We start from the raw sequence: 26,389 nt of genomic DNA, 5'->3' as shown, positions 1-26,389 counted from the left end.
TGAAGTGAAAACACACTGTGAAAGGATTAAAGTTGTGAGAAAAGAAAATAAACGGAAAAATCTCAGCCTGGACAACGCCTGTCAATCTCTATACAACCAGAGGAGTCGCCCCCTGGTGGACACTAGAGAGAATGCAGCTTTAACACATGAAGCTCTGGCTTCACTTTTAAGATCCGGAGGATACCTCCTGGTTTCGGTTTTATGAATATATTTAAGGGTGAAGCTGGAGGCTGGACTTACACCAATGGGGTCGGGTGGTGACAGGGGGGGGTCGGGTGGTGGTCGTGGTGGTGGTGGTGGTGGTGGTGGTGGTGGGTTGATCCCAGGGAAGGTAGTTGGCAGTGTGCTGAGCTTGACGCAGTGGACTCCTCCCATGGTGGAGGGCGTATTGGCCTGGGGGCAGCCAGTACTCATACTCGATGCCTGGGTTCCTGTCTGTTGCCAGCACCTGCACACAAGGACAGCATGGAAACATCAGGACTGGCCTGGAAAGGTTTTGAATCTTTTTCTTTGGTATTCATCTGCCTTCATAATTTATTTCAAAGTGCAGCATTCAGGGTCCCGCGTTTTTACGCTTAATGCGCCTCACATTTTTGAAAAAAATTCAACTCATAGTTGAAAAGCGCTCAACGTCAACATGGTTTTTTTCTGACTGTGGTGACATTTGCAGACCCAGATCCGGCTTCACCTGCAGCCTTGGACCTGCAGTCGGAGCTCCGGAGGGAGGAGGAGAGCTCAGCTCCCGGCAGCAGCAGCAGCAGCAGCAGCAGCATCTCCTCCTCCTCCTCCTCCTCCTCCTCCTCCTCCTCCTCCTCCTCCTCCTCCTCCTCCTCCTCCTCCTCCTCCTCCTCCTCCTCCTCCTCCTCCTCCTCCTCCTCCTCCTCCTCCTCCTCCTCCTCCTCCTCCTCCTCCTCCTCCTCCTCCTCCAGGAGCAGAGCTTCTCCTCTCTGGACCTGCTGGAGGGAAGGGAGGCACGGGAGAACCAGAACCAGGACTGAGAGGGGCAGACTGTCAGACCTGCTGCAGTAACATGAGAGGTTTTCTAAAGAGACGCTGGTGCTCAGGAACACTACCTCTTTAGTCCACAGGGGGCGCCAGAAATCACCGCAAAATAAAAGTTCCTTGTAGTAAATTTGCTATTATCCGATTTGACAAAATCTAAAGAATTTTCTTCGTGCTCACTGAAACCTTTTGGGAGGTCTGGTCCAGGTGTAGTCCTAAAGGTAAAAGGGGGGATGAAGGAAAAGTCATGGCGACTGAATGCATGACATTTGTCCTTATGCCTTACAAAGCCTGAGATAAAGGCCGTCTTAACCCGAGGGTTAACCCTTAAACCTTACATTTAGGTTTACAAGAGTACGAAGACACATTATCGGCAATAAATCAGAGCACCAGCCCCCAGGAAGAGGTCACAAGTGCTGTTGCATTCATTCTCGCTAAAATGTAGAACGTGCCAAAGGAAACAAAGAGTACATAGTGTTCAGAGGATGCTTACAACCACCATCAACCAGCAGCAGACTACAACAGTGTTCTTACAGTATCTCAGGAGGAAGCAACAGTGAACAGCTGTTTGGTGGCTGAGCCAGGTCTGCTTGCGAAATACCTGCACAGGGTCTGAATGGAAACAATTAAATATTGATTCAAACCGGATGTTTTTCTTGCATTGTGAAATGCTAAATGATGAGCAGGATAAGTAAGAGAGTCACGTAAAGAGATCTGCAGCTCCTGAGACCAGATGATGACCAAACTGTCCTGCGCCAGTATCTTGGAGCTCTTACCATTAAATGGAGGTCTTCCTTGGTCGGTCCTGGGACCTCGAAGCTCTCCCAGGTGTCTGCCGAGCGCCGGTACAGCAGCTTCGTCCCGGCAACATTGTACTCGCCTGGAATGTTGATCTTCCAATTACCGTTGATCACAAACTGTGAGCGACCGTTCTGGAGGGCTGGACGAGGGTCATGAGAAGGAAGGAAGGAAGTTTGGTGTTGTTCAGGAGTCAAATATTTGTAATTGAGTCGACGCTGAGCCCCGCTCCCACTGCTACTCCATGAAGATACCACGGAGCCCACACTGTCACTAACTGCACTCCCTGAATGAATATTATCGTGGACTGTATTTAAGAATGGACGTTGTCGTCGTGTCGTCCCCCATTGGTTTGTGGACGGCTGTTTTGAAGCCTCGGGTTCGGGGATTTCGCTGTCGCCATCTTGGCTTTATGCAACCAGTGAACGGAAGGATCCATATTTGGAATTCGGAGGAGTGACGTAGAGGCGTCCTATACAATCACAAGGTAGCCTCATCTGCTTTATGGTCTGTGTGACTCTAAATGGACCATAATGTACTAAATGAACATCATGCTGTATTGAAGAAGACTTGAAACTAGAGATTGAGACATAAACTCATGTTTACAATGTTTACTGAGGGAATAAATCAAGAGAGAAGTAGAGTCATTTTCTATAGACTTCTATACAACCAGAGGAGTCGCCCCCTGGTGGACACTAGAGAGAATGCAGCTTTAAGACACTTCCGCATTGGCCTCACTTGTCAGAAATGGAGGTTGTCGCCTGGTAGAAACGGAACGTTTTAGAAACGTATATTTTAACGTTTCCCGCCTGAACATGAAGAACATCTGAAACCATCGAGTCTGTGGAGCAGAGACGGATAGTTGTGTTGATACGACGGATACGCTGGTTGGAGCTGGATGATGCTACGCTCTGATTGTCCATTCTGCCTTTGAGGGGCGGGACTGAGCAAGGGGTCAATTATCTCTCCATATAAGAGGGCCGTGTTGAGGTAAAGGCAGGCTGTCAGAAACAGAAATATATCAGCTGGCTATATATGGCAGCTGCCTCTCCTCAGTGGTGGAAGAGGGATTTTCCATGACATGAAATGGAAACAAGTACCTTCACCTGCCTCGCCCCAGTGGTCAGATAAAGCCTTTACGAGTTGTTTCAAGACCACAGTGTGAGCCAATTTGGAGGGGGCTGTTTTATTTTGGTCCCATAAACACGGATGAGAATAGATGTCCTTGGTTATTATGCTGCCTGGAAAACTCCCACAGCAGGACCAGAGACCAGATGGGACTGCTGAGCCTCTCCTGTCTCCGGGGAGAGGAAGTTATTGCAAGTCTAGGAGCTACTTTAACTGCCTGATTTGCACTGCAGCCGTAGAGCAGTGACGCAAAGTGAGTCTTCTTGCAGAAAGCTGGAGCTGATCAGCAGCAGGCCAGGTGTCCCGTGCGGGACTCGGGCTGCATCTTACCGAGATAGTTCCTGCTGTTATCGGTCACTCGGATGTGGGTGGCTCCAGCTGGTATCATGGCCACTTCGTTGTATCCAAAAGGTCCGCCTGGCAAAAAGAGACACTCAGTTAGAGGGTTGCTTTTAATATCACTTTCCCCTTCTTTCTATTTTTAACGACTTCAAATGATGAAAGGAAACGTTTTGAAAGTGAGGCCAAGAAGAGAAAAAGCCTCAGATGGCTTTTAAAGTCGAGCGACTTGAAGTTGTTTTAATCTAAACAAAGGAGAACATTACAAGTTAGTGTCAAACAATCACTTAAGGCCGTCTGCTGCATTGATTCCGGATTCGCCCACGTTTACACTGGGATGTGATCTCAAAGCAACTGAGGCCGTCGTTACACTTGTCTTCTCAATGGGACTGTTGAGATCGGATGCTCAGCTGTGTCCGTACACATGTGCAGCCTGCCTGATTGGATCGAAGGAGCAGCTGTAAAACTGCTGATAACACATTTCATTTCCTGTACATTCTTCACGATAAAAGGCAGTTTTGCTCACTCTTCCTACTTGCAGTATAAGTGGACTTGTTTTATTGAAAAAAAGCAGCGAATGATCTGCTAATTTGGTGAATAACACTAAAAGTGACCCATTATTTTGTTCTTTAAAAGTTTTTATCTTGAAGCAGCAGAATCAGGAAATGTTAAAAGTTCACAATAAAAGAATAAAAGTACCTTTAAAAGCTTTGCTTTTGTTTGACAGCATTGGACTCCTTTGCGCAGCTATTTCCAGTTGAGTGCTCACGTTTGATGCGTTCGTATTGACTGTGATCGTTGCGACAGCGACAGTTATTATGACTGCAGATGATGAAACTTCAAAAACAAGTGACAGTGAAATCGCAAAACCACCTGCAATTACAGATTATCACCACTGGTGCCGCCAAAGAGAACAAAAAAGAAATCAAGATTGTAACTTTCACTAAAACCGCAATAACAAGACCAAGCTGAAGGCAAAGGACTGTTATGTTCCTCCAAAAATGAAATCCACTGGTGTCCACATGGAACGCTTCATTTTGCACAACGTCAACTAATCATCATCACCTGAGGAGGTTACACAGGATTCATGTCAAGCAGCCGATGCGACCAGCTCCACCAGCTTCTCCAACGAAACAAAAGACGTCTTCTGCTCTACACGAGTACAAACTTCCACCGAGCAGATGCAGACATTTGAAAGCACAATTTAACGTGACGTTTCCTGTAAAACAAGGCTCACTGTCACCGCTGAAGAAACATCTGACTGAAAGAGCACTTTTCAATGAATATTTAAGTTTCTTTATGGTCCAGCTGAGTGAACATGACCTTTGAACGAGTGTCGCCTCGACGCAGGAGACGCCAACAGACGAGTCTCATCGAGCCCGACCTGCAGCACGTGGTGGCTATTAATTAGTCATTCATTATTTTTTAAAGCTCCTCGGTATTAATGAATAAATCCAACAGCAGCTGCACGTCTCTACACATTAAAGTGTTCCATTATTAGGGCTCTGTGGTTTGAGGAGTGCAGCCACTTGAAACGGACCAGATGGCTGCAGGCCTTCACTTTGTACCACGCGCTGTGTGCTCCTTCTCTGAACAGCACACTGAATCATCATCATCTGACATCTTTTCATCAATCAGTCACTGATATGTAATCAGTGACTGATATGTAATCAGTAACTGATCAGTAACTTGCCGAACACAGACGCGTTGATCGTCTGTCATTATAAAAAGTAAAATCAGGACTGATTAACTGTCATTAAACTTTACAGGATCGGTTTCACGAGCAGAGAGACAGACGATCTATGAACGAGCTGCAACACAATCATCCATCACAGAGTGATATTTCTCCTCTGGGGCCGCTCTGTGCCCCCCCCCCCCTTCATTCATTACAGCGGGTGACTTTGGTTGTCCCCGGTTACCTCCGAGAGGAACTGTTCACAAAGTTCATCTGCGGGGCCTTCAGCGACATGAAGACGTAGCGCCGCCATTGAGGACGCGCCAGAGTTAAGAGCTCGAGGCCGTCAGTGTCTGACCTTGTGAGGAGAGATGTTTGTGCATCGGTTCTCCGTCCGTTGGGAAACGCAGCTGCAGGAGGACAGAAAACAAACCACCCACGGTCTGTGGAGTCGCCCAAACGAAGCGCCTTCATCAGCCTGTTTTCCTTTTGCTCACAGCGGAGCCATTGTGGCCGGCGTTTTTTGCACCCAATGAAAAGAAGTGACCACATTTGAAATACAGAGGAATGACGTAGAGACGCCGTATATGGGTCTGGTAGCGGCAGCGACCTGTCAATCACAGTTAGCCCCGCCTTTCAAAGGGTTTTGAAGCAAGGGACCAATGTTTTTAAATGTCTGAATATATTGTTGACTATGTTGATGTTTCTGCACAGGATCTCTCCTCGCCTCCTAATGCAGATTACAGAGCACACAACAGGAGAATCAAGACGATCACGGGTTCGATTCCCCCCTTCAGACCGTGGTCAGCAAGGCCCAGGTTTATCCTTTGTTGTGAGGTATGTTAAGAGTGTTTTTTACATCCCACAATCTGGTCGGGAGTCCATCATGGCCGTACCAATTTCAGGTCGCAAATATTAAACATGTTCAATATTTACATACATATCCTGTTGTGAGGGGGGAACAGCCGGGGACGATTTCAACACATTTTGTCATCAGAAAAATGATCTAATCATGTGGTGGTTGAATACAATTTCAACAATTTATATGAAAATGTAAATAAATCACTTTGCAAACTCAGATTTTAAAGGTACTGTAAAGATAAAGTTATTATTATTATTGTTATTATTCCGACTTCTTTAAATAATGTTATTTTTGAGCAGAAAACCTTCCTGTGTGTGATGTGAGCAGTCTGTTCCAGTGCAGGCAGCGAGCCAACAGTGTGAACACTGTGTTCTTCCTGACGTCTCGACGACTGTAAGTTTGGAGGACGTGTTGTTAAGCTGAAGTTCTTCCTGGACGGCGGCCAACAGGTTACCATGGTTAACTCTCACTCCGGCAGAGAACAATGACCTCGTGGCTGAACTGGAATGACTAACATGATTATGGAAATATCCCCCAGACCGCGCTGGCTCTGAAGCTGCTGATTCCTGGTGGAGATAATATGATCCTACCTGCCTCCAGACCGTTGCTCTGGTACACGCTCTTGTGGTGCAGGCAGGTGGTGTTTAGTCCTCCGCACACCATGCAGGCGTCCTCCTGCTGCTTTGAGCCCAAGATGGAGTCACAGCCGGGCTTCTGCATGACACACACACACCCACACACACACACACACACACACACACGTGTTCAGGGACAGTTTGATCTGGTTGGTTTGCTCTGCTGAAACTTGTTTCTCTGACAGCGTGTTGACTTTGCGCACATTTCCCGTCGAGGGTCGCAGCAACTTCCAGCCTTTCTTTTTGTTTTCGGCTCTGCCGTACAGTCACCTCGAAACCTTCTGCCATGATTCAACTCAGTCCAGCTTCTCTTCTTTGCTTCTCCCTGTCATTTTCTCCTCCTTGCAAACATTTACTTTGTGATTCGGCAGCAAGCTATCGGGCCTAAAGAGAGGAGGAGGGGAAGTCTCCTCTGCAAACGTTAAAATGCCAAAGCAAAGAGCACGGAGGAAGAGCCGGATGGTTTACGGTGTGTGGAGTGTTCCAGCTAGATGGATTGCAGTGGCCGCTTTTCTTCTCCGACCTCCATCCCTCACGCTCTGCAGAGCAAGAGCAATCAACGGGAAGGTTCCCAAGGCTAGAGAGCAACAATCTAGAGAGCAACAATCCAGATCTCGGGGAACCTGGAATCAGCCCCCTAAGCTCTTAAAAACACACAAATACTCCGAGGGTACCGACTCTAAATGGAGCATAATGTACTAAATGAACATCATGCTGTATTGAAGAAGACTTGAAACTAGAGATTGAGACATAAACTCATGTTTACAATGTTTACTGAGGTAATGAACCTGGTAAACATCAGCATGTTAGCATTGTCACTGCGAGCATGTTAGCATGCTGACGTTAGCATTAAGCTCAAAGTGCCTCGGTCACAATCTTGTTTTTTTTGTTGTTTAGTCTGTTTCCTGTTTTATTTTGAAGTTTCCCGTTACTTGTGTCTTGTGTTTGTTTGACTTCCTGTCTTTGTGGTTTCCCATCCTTTTTTTCTGTGTATCACCATGTGTTCATTTTTGTATCCTTTGTTTCTTCCACCAATCAGCTTGCCCACCTGTATCTGGTTGTCTGATGAGTATTTATTCGTCTTTTTTCACTGTCGGTTAGTCGTCATTCATGTTTGGGGTTCTGTAGGTTTGCCTGATGTTTCCTGCCGTCTCTGTTGGACTCAAGCTTGTAAGAGTGGTCGAATTAAATCATTGCATAATTTCTGCTGCGTCCTCAGTGGAGCCGTGACTTTGGGCTGCAGACTCTCGTTTCCATTTTACATCATTGTAAACTGAGCAAAAAGAAGCTGTTGGACAAACTATTTACAGACATCATTACATCATTATCGATCAAACAAACTCCCAGATCAAAAATTGGCAACTACAAATATACAACACTGCACACACATTCCACATGCATGCACATGCACAAACACACACACACACACACACACACACACACGTGCCGAAACCAGCCATGTGTCTTGCGGTCCGATCTCAACATGTGACCTGCAGCCCTCCACACCAGCTGCATTAATCCTCTGCCACGGAGCATTACGCATGCGTCTCGTTACTCTGCATGTGTTGCGGGACCCAAGTTAACTTCCAGCCGTCCCCATCTGTGTGAGGGTGAGACGGGTCAGCAGGGGCACAGGTTGGATGTGGGAGCAGGACTCTGGACTGTAAAGCTGAGCAGAGCTGTAATGCTAACTGAAGGCTGCAGTCCACACTGATGAGTGCACTCTGCTCCCAACGCACAGCGTGGCCTTCAGCTCTCTAGAGAGCTCCAGTCAGAGTGGTCAACATCACTTACACCACAACAAGGGAGGGAATAGAGAGAGCGAGAGAGAGAGAGAGAGAGAGAGAGAGAGAGAGAGAGAGAGAGAGAGAGAGAGAGAGCGCGACAGAGAGAGAGCAAGAGAGAGAGCGAGAGAGAGAGCGAGAGAGCGAGAGCGAGAGAGAGAGAGAGAGCGAGAGAGAGCGAGAGAGAGAGCGAGAGCGCGAGAGAGAGAGAGAGAGAGAGAGAGAGAGAGAGAGAGAGACTTGAGCTCAACACAGCCTCATGTTCAAATCAGGGAGATAGGAGTCGGAGGAGTTACTTGAAGGGTCCCATTCATTTTCTCATGTGAAATGACTTCAAAGGCTTTTAATGGACAAGAAACTCTTCTGGTTGAATCATCAGCACAACAGATGAACAGCTGCACTAGAAAATAATCGGTTTTTCGATTAAAAAGGCGAATGGTAGAAGCCTGTGTGCATAAAAACCACAGACGGTATATGATAACGTAGTCATGGTGACATCACACATTGGTTGGTGGACTGATGTTATGAAGTCTTGAGTTCGGCGATTTCACCGTCGCCATCTTGGATTACGGTCAATGCCATGTTGTTATTTTTTCCTAACCTATTAATAGAAGTTACCATATTTGGTAAGCGGAGGAGTGACATAGCGACCTGTCAATCACTGTGTAGCCCCGCCCTAAAGCATCCCCTGCTTTATGGTCTGTGTGACTCTAAATGGACCATAATGTACTAAATGAACATCATGCTGTATTGAAGAAGACTTGAAACTAGAGATTGAGACATAAACTCATGTTTACAATGTTTACTGAGGTAATAAATCAAGAGAGAAGTAGAGTCATTTTCTCATAGACTTCTATACAACCAGAGGAGTCGCCCCCTGGTGGTCACGAGAGAGAATGCAGCTTGAACACATGACGCATCGACTTCAGTCAGCAGAACCGGAGGTTGCCGCCTGCTGAAAACATAAAGGAGTCAAAGGCACTCCCCACGGAATTCTGATGGCAACGGCTGAGACAATTTTAGATGAATTTGGTAACCATGGTGCAGCGTTTTGGAACCTCATACAAAACTAGCAGAAGAAGATTATCCTCAATGTAAAACTATCAAATGGGAAAACCAAAGACATGAAAAGCACGAACACAATATGACAAGAAAAGACCAACACACACACACACACACACACACACACACACACACACACACACACACACGTTCAGTAGTGTTTCCACTCACCAGGCAGCGTCCGTTGACACACACCGCTCCGGGCTCCATGTCGCACGCCGTGCCATCGAGCACACGGCCGAAGTTGAAGTAGAAGTTGTGACCCAGCGCCAGGCAGCTCAGTTCACAGGGGTTCGAGCCTGGCAGGGAGAGACCTCCGCTCAGTGACTCATTCGTTCATTGTGGGGGAAAGATAGGCGAGGTAATAGAGAGGAGACAGGTGTCATGTAGAAAACTCAAAACCCGTGTGGATTCCACAGCCAGCAGCCCTTTACAGGGGAAGCATGACAAGTTTATATCGCATGACGGCCAACGACACAGCAACGAGAGTTACACACTCACGATAAAGAACATAAAAACACAGAATTTAAATGATGAGGAAACACATGATTGTGCTTTTGTTCAAACATCAGCTGAGTTGTCTTTACTGACCTCCATGAAAGGTGGTCCATCTGAAGGAGTTTCCAGCCACCAGCGGTCTGTCATTGAAGGCAGCGCACTGCATCTCTCTGAAATCCTCCGAGCTGGGGGGGCACTCCTGCACACACACACACACACGCGCACACACGCACGCACACACACACACACACTGTGAGGACGTCGTATTGAGTCAGTGGAACGCTATTCATTCCCTGAACGTTTATCAACCATAACAACGTCGGGCCTTGTTTTAGCGCTGTGTCCCACATCGTTGGCACTATGTCTGCCGTTGTCGGGCAGCTTTTCAGCCGATTCAACATGTTCAACTGTCAACTGTTTCTTTCGTAGGCTATACATTCTTTAAAAAACTAATATTAGTTGATCAACACAAAGGTGATCAGCAACTATCTTAACTTAATTGAAAAGCATGTTTTCTTTCAACAATGGCCAAAACGCCACCGTTTATCGTAGCCAGACGCTGTAAAAACAGACGTTATTGTCGGATTTTCAACTTTCGGATTGTCCTTGAACACATCATGTGTGACAAACGCTTGCATCACAGAAAACAACCAAATCAAAGCTTAAATTTGTGATATTTTATTCAAGCTTTATTCTAAATTTCCCAAATAAACTCCACGAACAGTCACGTGACAACAATTCAGTGAAAGAGCAGACTGAACAGACTGAACTGCAGGCTGCTGAACACAGAGCAGAGGAGAGGAACGATTGTAAAAATGTGAAGAGTTCAATATATACAGTACAGCACGTAGAGCCTACATTTGTTCTCATATCTGTAGAATAAATTATCAAAGAAATTCAACTTGCGTTTTTCTTTTTTGTAATGAATTATGGCATTATAACTGTTATTGTGCACTAAAGACATGTTTGAGTTCTCTCTACTTCTAGCCATGGATGTTCTGTTTCCATAGAGGTGCAGAACTTTTATTATATTATGTAATATATATATATTGCAGAGAAAAACGAGCAAACGGAGAAAAAACTCCCCGAAACTGTTTGGGGTTCAGAGGGTTAAAAATCGACCAATCGTAAAAGTAATTTTTCACGCAAAAATGGCAAAGAATGCTGTTTTTCAGCCTCTCAAATATGGAGGTATCCGTCTTCTTCCTGTTCCATATCATATCAAACTTAATACCCCAACACGACATTTAAAGACGTCGCCTCGGACTCTGAGGACCAAACGATTCATTGATTCCACTCCTCAGAGCGAAGGAAATCGAAATCATAAACAATAATTCAAATATTACCCCGAAAACAAATGAATTGACTTGTGCTGAGTCCACAGAAGCTGCAGTATGACCTCATTTCATCCTCACAAAACGTTGTGTTCATACCACAAACTGCAGCAGAGAGAGAAGTTGTGGCTTTGCGTCCATTCATCGGAAGCTCTGAGCTCATCACACCGCACAAACTGCACACTCGAGCATGCTTAAACACGCTGCAGCCCATCTGTGTGTTTTCCCTCATGGGCCACAGTGACTGGCTGTCCAAACACACCCAACCCAGTCTGATACCCGAGTGCAGCACGACTCAGAGACATCCCAGAGTTCAGTGCGAAGCAGTGAAGACGTGAGTTAATATGTCAGTGAAATTCCAGATCGCACCCAGAAACACACACCTTCCAGAGCAAACATCCGCCATTGTTGTAAACTGTTTGCATCGAAAGTCGTGTTTTTTCATACAGTGTGAAATGACCTTGGTGTTGCAGATCTTGTATTGTCTGGGATCTCCTGTGCACGGTCCTCCCACTGGGTTCCTGGGACACAGAAGAAAACACAGCAGGACGGAGTTCACAGTGCAAACTGTGCAGGTTGAACAAAACCTCTCTCATGCACAAAGATTTCATTCTGTTATTTATGGTCCTGGATTCAAACTCTGAATAAAAAGCACAAAAGATCAGCATCAAAATATACTTAAAGTACAAAAAGTAAAAGTACTCATCATGCAGATACGTATATATTGCTGTACATGCTGCAGATGGAGCTCATTAACTTCATATACTGTGTAGCTTAACCTAAAATAATGCATCAGCATTTATTAGTTGATTTATACTTTATATTAATGATCTTATTTTTTATAAAGTACCTAAAGATGTAAAAGAAATGTAGAATATTTCCATATGATGTGTAGTGGAGTAGAAGTATAAAGTAGTATTGCTCTTGAGTAAATGTACTTGGTTACATTCCACCAGTGGAAACAGAGAAGACATCAATGCTTTAACTTGCACCGATGACACAATTTATTTCTGATAATTCGGAATGTGTTTGAAAAGCATCGCATCCTCTTTTGTGTGAGCCTGCAGGAGGCGGCGGGCGTTTACCTGGTGATGCAGGTGCGTGTCCTCACCGAGGCGCCGCTCCCACAGCTGCGCGAGCAGACGGACCAGCCGCTCCACGCGGCCCACTCGTTCCGGAAGTGCAGCTGCCGCCGGGCGCGCGCCAGACGCCCTGACGAGGCCTCGCCGGAGGGATGCCACGCAGAAACCCAGGACTGAGACACACAACAACAAAAACAGAGACACTTAAATGCTGACGTGGTAACACAAACACAAAGTGACAGAGAAGAAGAGCAGAATGTTTGTTTTAGGCTCGTTTTTAAGACCAGGAGAGTGCTGCAGGAATGAGTCCTAAAGCCCGGAGGAGTGAGCAGCTTTGCACTTCCGGTTCCTGGCTGCGCGTAAACGTGAATATTAGTGGAATATCCATTTACATTGTAAACAGCTCAGTAGGAATATTGTTGTTTTTTTAGAGTAAGGTAAAAATAATATTTTGTGCATCTAAACAGAGTCACTGATTGGATGATAAAGTATACGATACGGTAGCATTACATGAGCTGCTTCATGAGTACTTTTACTTTTGCTACTTTTTTGTCACTTATGTTTTTGTACTTTTACTTGCGAACAACTTTGAATGCAGGACTTTTACTGGTAACAGAGTATCTTTTAAAGTGTGAGCTACTTTTACTTAAAGTTGATAAATGTAATATATTCTTTGCATGTGCATCTTGATAACAACATTGACAATATTCATCAAGCTGATCAGTTTATATCCTGAGTGGCTTTTTTCTGTTCATCCTGTGTGACATGACGCCACTGTGATCGCTCTGCAGCGTCGCTCTGCACGTTCGATCGGTCAGGTGGAAACTCAGCAGCTCACAATCCCTGCATGTGTGTGTGTGTGTGTGTGTGTGTGTGTGTGTGTTTAAGAAGAATACATGAGGGACTACAGCATTGGCAGAATGATGGGATATCATTTGTGAAAGGGGGAAAAATGTGTCGGGGGGGGGAGTTATGTGTGACGCTTCACAAAACCCACGTTATTTTTAGCCAGGAATCCCTCAACAGGCGGGTAGGTTGACAGAGTAGATGGTGTCGAACAAGAACCTGGTGAACCTGGTGGATCAGGACCATCGGAGCCAAGCAATAAAAGTGATTAGAGAAATCTCAATGGCGCTCCTTCAACACATTCCAGAGTCTTTTGCTCTGGAGGAGGAACTGGCAGCGTTCCAACCGGTTACACATACAGGAGCTGGCTCACACACGCTTTTTTTAACTGTTAAAACGACACACACACACACACACACACACACACAACTGCTTCGGTTATCTTTCTGTCAGGAGGAGCTGAAGTCAAAGTCGTCTGATGTACAAAATGAGAATTAACTCTCACGCCAGGCGTGAATAGAAGAACGTGGAAAACAATCTCTGGTCCGTGTTTCCCACCACCTTCCTTATTATTATGCTAATTCAGGCAGCAGGAGTCTGTAATGTGTTTTCAGATCAGTGTGCGACGATGTTTCCGTCGTGTTCTGCAGCTCATTTATTATGTTGACAAAAAAAAAGACTTGAAACGACCAAAAAGAGCCACAAAATTACCAAAAAGATGCAAAACAACAAAGAGATGCTGAATGACCATAATGTCTCCTTAAATCTGTGGCTCTTGTTCTTGTGGCGGGGTGGGGGCCCTTCACATGTGTGTGCCCAAGGGCCCATTGTCTCATCACCTGTCCATGCCCACACATTCCTCTGGTCACACTGACACACATGCACCCAAACACGTAGAATACTCTCTCCAACAAAAACAACTACAAATCTGTACCATGTTTCCACGATCACGTCTGTTTCATGTTCCACGTTTGTACTGTCACACAGACGACATACAATACAGAGAAGTGTGCCTACACCTTTATGAAACATATAATGAATCCGTTATAAGAGTATTTGTGTATTTCTAAGTCTTTCTGAACAGCATGACGTCAATGAAAACAAGTTTCCATCTCAGTGATAAAACTACAACATCCAGAACCTCAAGACCAATAAACGGCACTCGTAGCTGTTTACAGAGGAAACAGGAAGAGAAAAAAAAGCTCTTTGACTTTGTGACTCATAGAACAGAATTGGTCAGACATGCGCGCACACACACACACACACACACACACACACACACACACACACACACACACACACACACACACACACACAGCTGCGAGCGACCTGTGCCACGACTCTCCATCATTTTCCATGGCTGGGTCACCTGAGGTTGCCCTCATTAGTGTTACCGCCGGTCAAATTAGCATTGATAACAGTTGGAGGTGGGGGGGGGGGCTGGCTTTCTAGATGAATGAAAGTGACTTTTGACCTTTACAATGCTCCCCCCCCCTCCTTCACATGAGAAGAGAGGGAAAAAAACCTGAAACTGCAACAGAAAGAGAGAGTTGAAGGTGAAGAGCTACAGACCAGTAACACCAGCTCTCAACTGGAAAAACATTCCACACAATCTAAATGATCTGATCATGTGCAAAAGACAAATTGTATTATTCTCTTAAAAAGTCAGACCAGTCTGCTTTAAAGGTAACTTTTCTCTCATTATACACAGAACAATAGATTCTTCATCTTGTAGTGTGTTGTGTGTGATGTGTCTGTTTGTCAGTTAGGAGGACATCTCAATAAAATGTGAACAGATCTAAATTCAATGTTGTTAAAAGTCAAAATATGGGCCAAACAAGGAGCGATAATGATTTGATGAGGAAATTAAAAAGTATTGAATTTAATATTTTTAAATTATATTTAATTACATTTTCTTTCATAAAATGTTCTTTTTTAAATAAAAAAAAATAATAATTATGTATTTAAAAAATGTAAAGAAAAAAGAAAAAAATATATATGTAGATATTTTATTTTACTTCATTTTATTTTAAATATATATATATTGATGAATGTCCTGTGAACTTCTATAAACAGAGCATGGAAGTCTATTCCTGCCTATGTCTGGTTATTGCAGCCAGGCGGGGGGGCCATCAGCAGACAAACCTCGCTGCAAAAACAATCCAATCAGCCAGCAGCTCACATCTGATGCTGGTCATAAGGGCTGCGATTGGTTTATTATCCAAACGAGCCGGATTGTTCACAGCGACGATTTTTCTCTGCACAAATGAGCTTAATGACAACGTTTAACTCTGTCAAACTTATGACGAAGAGGACGTAAAGGAAGGAAAGAGTGGGCGGACTGTGGGACACGGCCTTGGGCCCTGACAGAAGGGGTCCACGAGGCCCCGCGTGCACACTGAGTGGTGCACTTGAAACCGCCGTCATCCAGCTATTAGCTTTGTGTGTTTGCACAGAGGTTGGCATCATGGCGGCCGACTGACTTGTGAGCTCTGTTATAAGAAGTTGGATATATTGACAAAGGCTCCTGAGCTTTAATCAATGAAATGTTAATATACATATTCCTATATTAACAACTGATCGCGTAACAAAGTCTCCTCAGTGATGAACCCACAGAAAGAGCTTCACATATTTGGGGTGAACCGGATCATAAAACTCACCGTTCAGATGCCATCACGGCCTTGAGTCACAGAAATAGAGCAATAATAACTTTTACAGATTCCCCGATCGCATTTTTGTTTTTGCAACCACAGATTGACGATCGTGGAAACATTCGTTGTGTTTCGTTGAAGCAGCTGTTGTTCAAGGCGCCCAACTATTATCTTCACCATCGGCCTGAAAAAAACAACAAGTTATGTTGTCTCTTATTTTGTTGTCGTCGTCTATATTTATTATTTGCATTCGGAAATGAATTAGGAAATAAAAGATCGTATTTTACTTAAAAATCTTGTCATTAGTAGTTTTGATGATGAATTATACGCAGCTTAGAGCGAGCTCATAATTCATCTCTGATATTTATTTTATATTAATGTGAAAACAACTTCATTCAAGTTTATCACCAAAAACTACATCATGTGAATGCTATAATTTACCTTCCTATATATATATACACACACACACACACATGATATATACTGTATATATACACACATGATACATATATATGATATATATATATATATATATATACATATATATATATATATATATATATATACATATATATATATATATATATATATATATGTATGTATGTATGTATGTATGTATGTATGTATGTATGTATGTATGTATATATGTATATATGTATATGTATATATGTATATATGTATATATATATATATATATATATATATATATGTATATATATATACATATATATATATATATATATATATATATATATATATACATATATATATATATATATATACATACATATATATATATATATACATATATATATATATATACATATATATATATATATATATACATACATATATATATATATATACATACATACATATATATATATATACATATATATATATATATATATATATATATATATATATATACATATATACATATATATATACATATATATATATACATATATATATATATATATATATACACATACATACATACATACATACGTACGTACGTACGTACGTACGTACGTACGTACGTACGTACGTATATATATATATATACATACATACATACATACATACATACATACATACATACATACATACATACATACATACATACATACATACATACATACATACATACATACATACATACATACATACATACATACATACATACATACATACATACATACATACATACATACATACATACATATATATATATATATATATATATATATATATATACATATATATATATATATATATATATATATATATATATATATAGAAAGAGAGAGTGAGATGTTTTGTTTTCGTCAAACAAAACATCTAAAGTTGTTATTTTTTACATCTCATACACCAAACAATTCATGAATCCAGTAAAAAGCAATGATCAGCAGGCTTAATCAACAATGAAAATGATCATTATTTGCAGCAGTTAAGGCTTAGCTGTGCTGAGCTGAGACTGTCTGACTGGAAGAAGCTTCCTCTGTGGCGTCACGTCTCCAGAAGGACTGCGTGACTCGTGATGGCGAGTGGACGGGTCACACTTACGCTCTGCGGGGACGACGGGCAGACGGGAGCGACCAGCAGCAGGACGAAGGTCAGGAACTGGCACAGGGTCAGCTTCCTGCAGACGGCGAGAGAAACACTGTCAGCCAGTTCAACGGGCAGACTTCACCTTCACCGCTCTCACATGCCAAACACAGGGAAGACGTTACAGCACAGACGTTCGAGAGCAAACAGACAGGAAAAGACACGACTGACACTTCAGAGGTCTTTAGGTCGTTGATAATATCCACAAGTAAGCTGCCACACTACTGTGAACCCCTGTGAGGTCAGGAATGCCCCCCCCCCCTCATCCAGCAAGTATCATTAATCCCAAACAACTCCCACCCCAACAGTGTCTTATTAACTCCCACACAGCCGAGAGGAAGGAACCGGTCTCCCCTGCTGCGTTTGCATGATTTTAATCTCACTAATAATCAGAATCACAGCCGGTTGCTTCAGCTCAAACCTCAGCCTGCTGGAAACATAGAAATATCTGTCAAGTTCATGTCATCAAATGTAAATAAAATGCTGGTGTCTTGTGCATTATTTTGTGCAAAATTCAGCCTGATATATTTGGTATCAATGCTTCATGTGTTAAAGCTGCATTCTCTCTAGTGTCCACCAGGGGGCGACTCCTCTGGTTGTATAGAAGTCTATGAGAAAATGACTCTACTTCTCTCTTGATTTATTACCTCAGTAAACATTGTAAACATGAGTTTATGTCTCAATCTCTAGTTTCAAGTCTTCTTCAATACAGCATGATGTTCATTTAGTACATTATGGTCCATTTAGAGTCACACAGACCATAAAGCAGGAGATGCTTTAGGGCGGGGCTACACAGTGATTGACAGGTCTCTACCACGGCGTTGTCCGGTCTGAGATTTGTCGGTTTTCGTCTCACGACTTTAATCCTTTCACAGTGTTGTCAAAAAGTTAAAGTCACTCGAAGGAAGTTTCATTTTGTGTGTTTTTGGCGCCCCCTGTGGACTAAAGCTGTAGTGTCTCTGAGCACCAGCATCTCTTTAGAAAACCTCTCATTTTACTGCAGCAGGTCTGACAGTCTGCTCCTCTCAGTCCTGGTTCTGGTTCTCCCTTGGCTCCCTTCCCTCCAGCGGCTCCAGCAACACGTCCTGGGTCTCCAGCAGCGTGGTGTCGGTGTTGACTCCCAGAGAGGAGGTCTCTGACCGGTCTCTGCTGGAGGATCTGGGTCTGTTCACAGTGGACCGGTCTCTGGTGGAGGATCCGGGTCTGTCCACAGTGGACCGGTCTCTGGTGGAGGCACCGCTGGAGTCTGAGCTGAAGGAGTTTCATCTGACTTCACCAGAATCTTCTCTCTGATGGTCTCCTTTACTGATGTAGGTCATAAAGAGGATCAGGATTAAACTGAGACTGATCCAGGACCAGTTAATAATTCCTCACAGTAACTGTACTTGTTACATTTTGGTCGCCTACAAATGTCGTATTCAGCGTTCGGTTGCTCAACCCTCTCGCAGAAGAACCAGATGGCGGCGTCCAAAATGCTGAACTGAAGGCAATAGAACGACGGTCCACAAACCGATGGGTGAGGTCACGGTGACTGAGTCCACTTCCCCGTCGATGGGTGCTACCAGATAAGAGCTTTACTGAGCCTTGTGTTCAGTCTGTCTTGCTCTACCAGCTGCCCTCTCTCACTTCTTTACCTTCAAACAACTGTGTCTCTCTGTCTTCTCCTCCCTCTGATTCATCAAAGGACGAGTGCCGGCGGTTCTTGGAAAGCCCCTCCCTTTGATTTGCTTCCCGGCACCGCTCTGCTGACATCGTGTCACGTGTTTATAAAGTCTGTTTTGTGATCAAGGATGTCATTTTCATTAACACACTCAAGACGAAAAACATCTAAGACGAGTTGCATTTGGAAAGTAACAACTTAATGTCCTCTCTTTCTTTTCCCTCCCATATCACTTCCTCCTCCATCAGCTTCGAGTCTTTATCTCTCTCAAGTCTGTTCTGCTTCTTTTATCTCCCATAAAACCCCAGAGCGGCTCAGTCCCAGGTCAGTAGCTGCCCTGTCCAATTAAACGATACGCTCCCTCGCACTCGGCTGAGCCCTTCCCTTCAGAGACCTTGGCTCCCGTCTTGGCCTTACATGGGGGAATTCATATCAGAGGAACAAGGCAGGTCGCGCTGACCGTAAGAGGTAATGGGCTCATGAATCACGATAGACGCGAGAGGCCTTTTCCACTTTCACACGGACTTTATTTTGCTCCCAGTGTCTCAGCTGCATGACGAAAGGGCCGCTGTGTGTGCAGGTCTTACCTCCTGACCCCCGAAGACGACACGCTTTTAAATATCTGGCCGTGTTTGTACGACTCGAGTCCTGTAATCCACCGCAGGTCTGCATCCTTGTTTAAATGTGTGGCAACCAGTGTGTGAAATACGGGTTGATTGAAAACCTCAATGCTAAATTGTACGGTGGTTTCTAAAGAGACAATTATTTGTAACTTGCAATTGTCACTAAAATGTATTTTAAAAGCTTCCTAATGCACAAAATGTTTCATTATTCAAACTGCACCACAAAATGTCATGTATTTACAACTGAATTTCAATTTTTCATGATAGAAAAGTCACAAAAATTTTAGAAAATTATAGTTATTAGAAAATAAGAAAATGGGAATCAGCAGGTCAGACTTCTAAAGAAATTTGAAATCGGCAAAGAGAATCGAACGGTGCCTCTGTGGTGTTTAGCAGCTAAACGGACCAGATGGTGGAGAACAAACCAGCATAACAATCAGTTATTGCTGCTCATTAAAAATTGGATTGGAAAACTTATTTGGTGAAACAAAAGGTTAATTTTTTGGATGATATGACTCCATTCATACGGATCACCAACACTTAAAGTTTGTTTTTTGCATCAATGCACAAAGCAGATGTTTGGTGTGTTTAAAACATCTGCGAGAGAGAGAAGGGTTTCTATTCACTTCATAAAGGCCGAACATATGAATACCGTCGTAAATCAGAGACGATGAAGTCTTTCCTCTCACTTTCACTTGATCTTTGGCTGCAGCTTTTGAACATGAAAAGACAGCAGCCTGCTCACTGACTGGTTGCCCCCTCGCTACAGGGTTCCCCACAGAGGTGAGCAGGGGTCAGGCCGCCTCCTCCGGCTCTCATTAAGACTATAGCAGCACATTAGTGAGGAGCTCCGGGGCCGGCAGGGAAACGGCTTTAATCAATACGAGACCGGAGCTGTTTATTTTGACTGAGATTAGTCGCTCGCATGAGGAAGAAGAAGGAGAAGAAGAAGAAGAAGAAGAAGAAGGAGAAGAAGAAGGAGAAGAAGAAGAAGGAGGAGGAGGAGAAGAAGAAAGAGGAGGAGAAGGAGAAGGAGAAGAAGGAGAAGGAGAAGGAGAAGAAGAAGGAGAAGAAGAAGAAGAAGAAGGAGAAGGAGAAGAAGAAGAAGAAGGAGGAGAAGGAGAAGAAGAAGGAGGAGAAGGAGAAGAAGGAGAAGAAGAAAGAGGAGGAGAAGGAGAAGGAGGAGAAGAAGAAGGAGGAGGAGGAGAAGAAGAAGAAGAAGGAGGAGAAGGAGAAGGAGAAGAAGAATAAGAAGAAAGAGGAGGAGAAGGAGAAGGAGAAGGAGAAGAAGGAGAAGAAGAAGGAGGAGGAGAAGGAGAAGGAGAAGGAGAAGAAGGAGAAGAAGAAGGAGGAGGAGAAGAAGAAGAAGAAGAAGGAGGAGAAGAAGAAGGACAAGGAGGAGAAGGAGAAGAAGGAGAATAAGATGAAGAAGAAGAAGGAGGAGGAGAAGGAGAAGAAGGAGAAGAAGACGAAGAAGAAGAAGAAGAAGGAGGAGGAGAAGAAGGAGAAGAAGGAGAAGAAGAAGAAGGAGAAGGAGAAGAAGGAGAAGAAGAAAGAGGAGGAGAAGGAGAAGAAGGAGAAGAAGAAAGAGGAGGAGAAGGAGAAGGAGAAGAAGGAGAAGAAGAAGGAGAAGAAAGAGGAGGAGAAGGAGAAGGAGAAGGAGAAGAAGGAGAAGAAGAAGGAGAAGAAGAAGAAGAAGAAGAAGGAGGAGAAGAAGAAGGACAAGGAGGAGAAGGAGAAGAAGGAGAATAAGATGAAGAAGAAGAAGGAGGAGGAGGAGAAGGAGAAGAAGGAGAAGAAGACGAAGAAGAAGAAGGAGGAGGAGAAGGAGAAGAAGGAGAAGAAGGAGAAGAAGAAGAAGAAGGAGGAGAAGGAGAAGAAGGAGAAGAAGAAAGAGGAGGAGAAGGAGAAGGAGAAGAAGGAGAAGAAGAAGGAGGAGAAGGAGGAGAAGGAGAAGAAGGATATATATATATATACATATATATATATATACATATATATATATATATATATATATATATACATATACATACATACATGCATACATACATGCATACATGTGTATATATATATATATATATATATATATATATATATATATATACATGCATATATGTATATATATACATACATACATACATACATACATACATATATGTATATATATATATATATATAAACCCTGACAGACAGGTAGCGCTCACATTCCCACCCTGCACAAATAAACAACGTCTCCGCGCGGCCATCCTGCCGTTAGCATCGTGTCGCCGAGTGCATTGCAGGTGAGAATGTGTCCTTTGACCCGCTGCGAGTCGTTCCACAGACACCTGACTGAAGACCTCTGCTCCTTCACATTGGGTCTAAGTGGCTCTCTATGGCGACCTTTCACAATTATCTGCACACCCACCACGTTTTCTAAAAGCAACACGTCTTCCAACCGAAGGGTTGGTCGTAACCTCTGACCCCGCCCCGGAGATCGAGCCGGGACCCCACCCAGAGTCTCGGGCGAGCCTGACGGAGGCTCTGGATGGTTAAATGGAGCACGCTGCTGAATGAATTGACACAAACTCTTAACAGATGTTCAGCGTGAAGGGCCCCGTTGGTCCGCCCTGACCCCCGAGGGTCCGCATTGACTATGAATGAGGCCGCAACAATCGAAGCGCTCAGCGGCCCTCGGTCAGCGCGCATTAACGCGGCGAGCCTCTTTGAACCCCAGTGGAGCGTCTTTGTGTCCTCAGCAGCTGCTTCGCTTGAAGACGTAGTAAAACATTGTCGCAAAGAAGACGTCAAATGTCATTGTGTGTCTGAGACTGTCAGACGGTAAATAAATCAAAGATTTTGTTGTTGCCTAAATGTCTAGACTCTTGCTCAACCGCCTTCCCTTCGCTTCACTTCTTCCACGACAGGGAGGACACACTTGGTACACCGTCATACTTCGGGGATTATGAGATTATCCTTTCACAGCCACTTTGACTGACGCGGAGCCTCTCAGGCTGTCTGCAGTCGGGGGAGCAACTATGAGAAAACATGCAGAGATGCACGCAAGTAATACGGGGATAAAAAAGACTCCTTGTCAAAGTGCTTCACCCAAACACACGTCATCTAACACTTAATCATACATAAGTACATACATAAGAACATAAGAATAGGACTGGGAGTTTCTGTCTCCATCAGTTTCATAATTACAACTAAGAAACACGAATGTTTCAGTGGCAGAAGTCACACATCTGGATCACCACCAAAACCCCAAATCAATTGTTCCTTGGCGCGACGCCGACGTGTCCATCAAGTTTAATGGAAAAACGATCCTGCTGACAGACAGTGAAACTCACAACCGTAACCTTGCTCTGAAGCAAACCTCTCAAACGGTAAAGTACAGAGCAGTAAACTCTTATCTGACTGAACCTTGACTCTGATGGAGATCAAGGCTTGGTGTGCACAAGTTCAGCACTGGTTCAAAGTGACCTGGAAACATTGTTCAGACCAGCAGGTTGTTGTGGTCGGACACAGGCTGCTCTCATTCAGCGAAAAACTAAAATACTTCGTAGATATCCCACGAAACTGTTTCTTATGTTATCTATTCAATGATGAAGAAGGAAGTACAAAGACTAAAACAAGATCTCTCACCAGGAGACCGATTTTCATTCCCTGTGTGAAACAAGAATCAATGTTGATGCTTTTGTCACGTAACTTGAGTACTTCAGTAACTTCCATAGTTACTGGGATATATTACTGGGATATATTACTGGGAACACACTTTATTTTCCCAAAGTTGGAACAGCTTTGGTTATTTCACGTGCAGGATTTATTTACGTTGAGGATCGTTAGTTTTAGGCGTCGTTATCGAATGTTTTAGATAAATATTCAGATGTAATCAGATGAAAAGTCGAATCGGCTGCACCTGGACTTCTTCTTCTGTCTGTGTGGGCGTCGTTAGCGTCGTTAGCATCGTTAGTGACGTTAGTAATGTGCTCCAGTCTTGTTGACCTACAACAGCCACACTTTACTTCATGTGGAACATCAAATCTGAATCTGTAACTCCACCAACACGACTTTCTGTCAGTAGCACTCACTTAACATTGGATTAACATTGGAACATTGGTTAGCTTCGAAGTTAGCGACAACTAACCAGACTCACTTAAGGCGGTCTGACCTTTAAGGTGGACCAGCTCTCCTCATTTTATTGAAAAGCCGCTCTTCTTAGTTTTTTTTACTGAATAATATGTCAAAATTCTAACTGTGGGTTAACAGTTAATCATTAATCTCAAAATCAAAGACCCTTAAAGTCTGCTACGTGCACCAGTAACAGCAAGAAGGAGCTAGCACGTATAACTGAAACCTCAGGAAAACATCCAGCAGTTTAGATTTGTTCACTTTCTAATTCCGGCTCAATTTCAGGTGAAATCTGCAACTTTGGTTCTGAGTTTTCTTTGCAGAAACAACAATGAATTCACTGCAGCTGTGATTCGTCCCTGTGAGCGGCTTCTTATCCATAGAATGGACTCATTTAGCGATATACACCAAAATGACAAATGGCAAATTATTTATGTATGTTTTACCTTGAACAGCCATCAATAAATGTGCTGTAACTCGACCTTTACTTCAGTTTACTAGTTGATAACTTGGCTCGTTACAGAAAGAAAAAAGGAGCTTTTCAGTACAAACGTGTACCTCGCAGAGTAAAATATTTTTTTACTAATTTTACGAATAAAGCTTTTATCAAACCATGAATCAGTTCAGGAGTCATTTGTGTCCCTCTCCTGCTCAACGTCCTCGAGGAAGATAAGCATTGACATTCCTCCCGGCGGGAAAGAGTGACATCATAGCGTATCACACCAAGGTAGAGTCCTCGTTTTGAAGCTATATGCTCAGTGGTCCATGGCAAAGAGTTATCAAAGGGACAGAACATGTGCCCGAGCTCAGTCCTTCTCTCTCCCTCCTCTTCCTCGCAGGATGACAGCGGTCCATCGGACAGACAGCTCACTCATTTCTCCGAACACATCACAGGAAAAACATCACACTTCATCATAAGCTTCAGCGCGTATCGCTTCCCCTGAGAGACAAGGTGGATTTAAGTTCAAGATATTAAGAGGTAGATTTACCCCCCCCCCCCCCCCCTCTCTGTGGCGCAGGAATGGCATGAGATCAAACAGGAGCCGGGTATTTATAGCTGGTGACATTTGGGAGATAAAGTGAAGCTGGATGGGTGGAATGTAGAGCCAGATACTGTATAGGCGGGAGGATTACCCGCTGGCAGGAAGTAACTTACAGATGACTGGATATGACTTCTGCCCCCCCCCCCCCCCCCCAAAGAAAAACCTTCACACACCAGGATTATCTAAACGGCTTTGGGTCAAGTTTCCCTCCTTGCAAAGAAAAAGTCCATGAATGCTGACATGTTGCAAATGTGCACCCAGACTTCTGAAGTGGAGCACAAAACAAAGCAACATGGTGTTGTTGGGGGTCAACTGTCCCTGGAATGTATCACCTCCCATCCTTCACTGTACTGCAAAGAAAGTGTTCAAGGGGCTTTGCAGCTCCTTGCAAGCAAAAGTAACTCACGGTCAACATTTAAAAGGCACCACATGCAACTCAATCACAGCACAAACAGTCTCCTGGAAGAAGAACTTCTCTCTGGAATGTATCACCTCCCATCAAAGCTGAGCGCTGCTGATAAATCACTCTAATCACTTCTCATGCGCTCCCCTGTGCGGGCAGCACGCCAGCAGGCAGCCTTACCTCGTCAGTAGTGAGGAGGACATGGTGGATCCTTGAGGGTCGGGTTCAGGTGTGTTGCATTCAAGTGCACTTTTGTTCCCGCGTCATGGTGCGAAACGTCGCGGCTCAGATGCGCAGCGCATCGCAGCTGCAGGCTCCGAATCACGGATTTCAGACGCGACACCATCCATGAAGCCGCTCTCCTCTGGAGCTTCTTCTGCTGTTTTTTGTTGTTTGTTGGAGTGAAACTTTTAAAAGAAATGCTGTGTTTTCTTTCTCTCTCACTCTTCAGCTGCAGAGCTCGTCCATCCAAACAGACTCAGTTCCCAAAACACATCAGTTTTCTCTTTCGGGACAAAATAAAATGCGCATCTTCTGCTGAACGTTCAGGTGCAAAAAAAAGGTGACACCAAGTTGTGATTCTTCTTTCCGTTAGAAACCACCAGCTGTGATTCACGTTATTCCAGATGGAAAGTGTGCATCTTATAACCGACTGATCGCGTCCAGACAGGTGAGTTGTGCTCAGTCCTGCACGCAGACTCCGGTCTCAGCAGGTAGAGCTCCAGAAGGTGTTTCTTCTCAGGTCCAATCAGCGCACTGTGCGGCGGAAAAACCCGGTAGAGCGCGCAGAGAGCCACGGGCAGCGCACCACGAGCCCTGAACCGTCCCTGGCTGTGTGCGCGAGGTCTGTCGGGTCTCCGTCACTCCGTGACTCACTCCCTGTCTCTCTGTCTGTCTCTCTGTCTGTCTCTCTGTCTGTCTCTCTCTCTCTCTCTCTCTCTCTCTCTCGCACTCTCTCTCTCTCTCTCTCGCGCTGCATTCCTGCGGTGAACACGCCTCTCTCCTCCAATCACAGCCCAGCAGCTCCTCTGACGGTTCCTGGAGAAGTCATGGAGGGGATGGTGAACTTATTGATTATACATGTTTAATTGAATTAAGAAAAGATTCATTATTAATACATATATATTTATTTAAAGTAATTTCTCTGAACAGTTTTGATCTTTTTTTTGTAACTCCTGTTTTTCTCTCACTTAGCTTTACACTCGGACTCCCACATCCTCTTTTAACAGGTTTTGTAGCT

The 26,389-nt window shown here is 44.0% G+C and overlaps 1 protein-coding gene across 1 annotated transcript in view; it reads right to left on the bottom strand.

Moving 5' to 3' along the window:
• The window catches only part of adamtsl5 (ADAMTS like 5), a 30,997-nt gene extending 5,186 nt beyond the window's left edge, over positions 1-25,811 (bottom strand). Inside the window, exons 1-10 of the mRNA XM_079287830.1 lie at positions 25,330-25,811; positions 17,266-17,341; positions 12,203-12,372; positions 11,578-11,638; positions 9,877-9,982; positions 9,457-9,584; positions 6,395-6,518; positions 3,259-3,345; positions 1,779-1,942; positions 241-448 (exon numbers count right to left, since the gene is read on the bottom strand). Of these exons, the coding sequence (XP_079143956.1) occupies positions 241-448; positions 1,779-1,942; positions 3,259-3,345; positions 6,395-6,518; positions 9,457-9,584; positions 9,877-9,982; positions 11,578-11,638; positions 12,203-12,372; positions 17,266-17,341; positions 25,330-25,352 (1,147 nt within the window). The 5' untranslated portion in view covers positions 25,353-25,811. The remainder of the gene's footprint in view (positions 1-240; positions 449-1,778; positions 1,943-3,258; positions 3,346-6,394; positions 6,519-9,456; positions 9,585-9,876; positions 9,983-11,577; positions 11,639-12,202; positions 12,373-17,265; positions 17,342-25,329) is intronic.
• Between the last annotated feature and the right edge of the window lie 578 nt (positions 25,812-26,389).

The sequence above is a fragment of the Melanostigma gelatinosum genome (genome assembly GCF_949748355.1).
Source record: "Melanostigma gelatinosum genome assembly, chromosome: 2".
Lineage (NCBI taxonomy): Eukaryota > Metazoa > Chordata > Actinopteri > Perciformes > Zoarcidae > Melanostigma > Melanostigma gelatinosum.
Note: the sequence above shows the minus strand (reverse complement) of the source record. Positions and strands in the feature narration are given on the sequence as shown.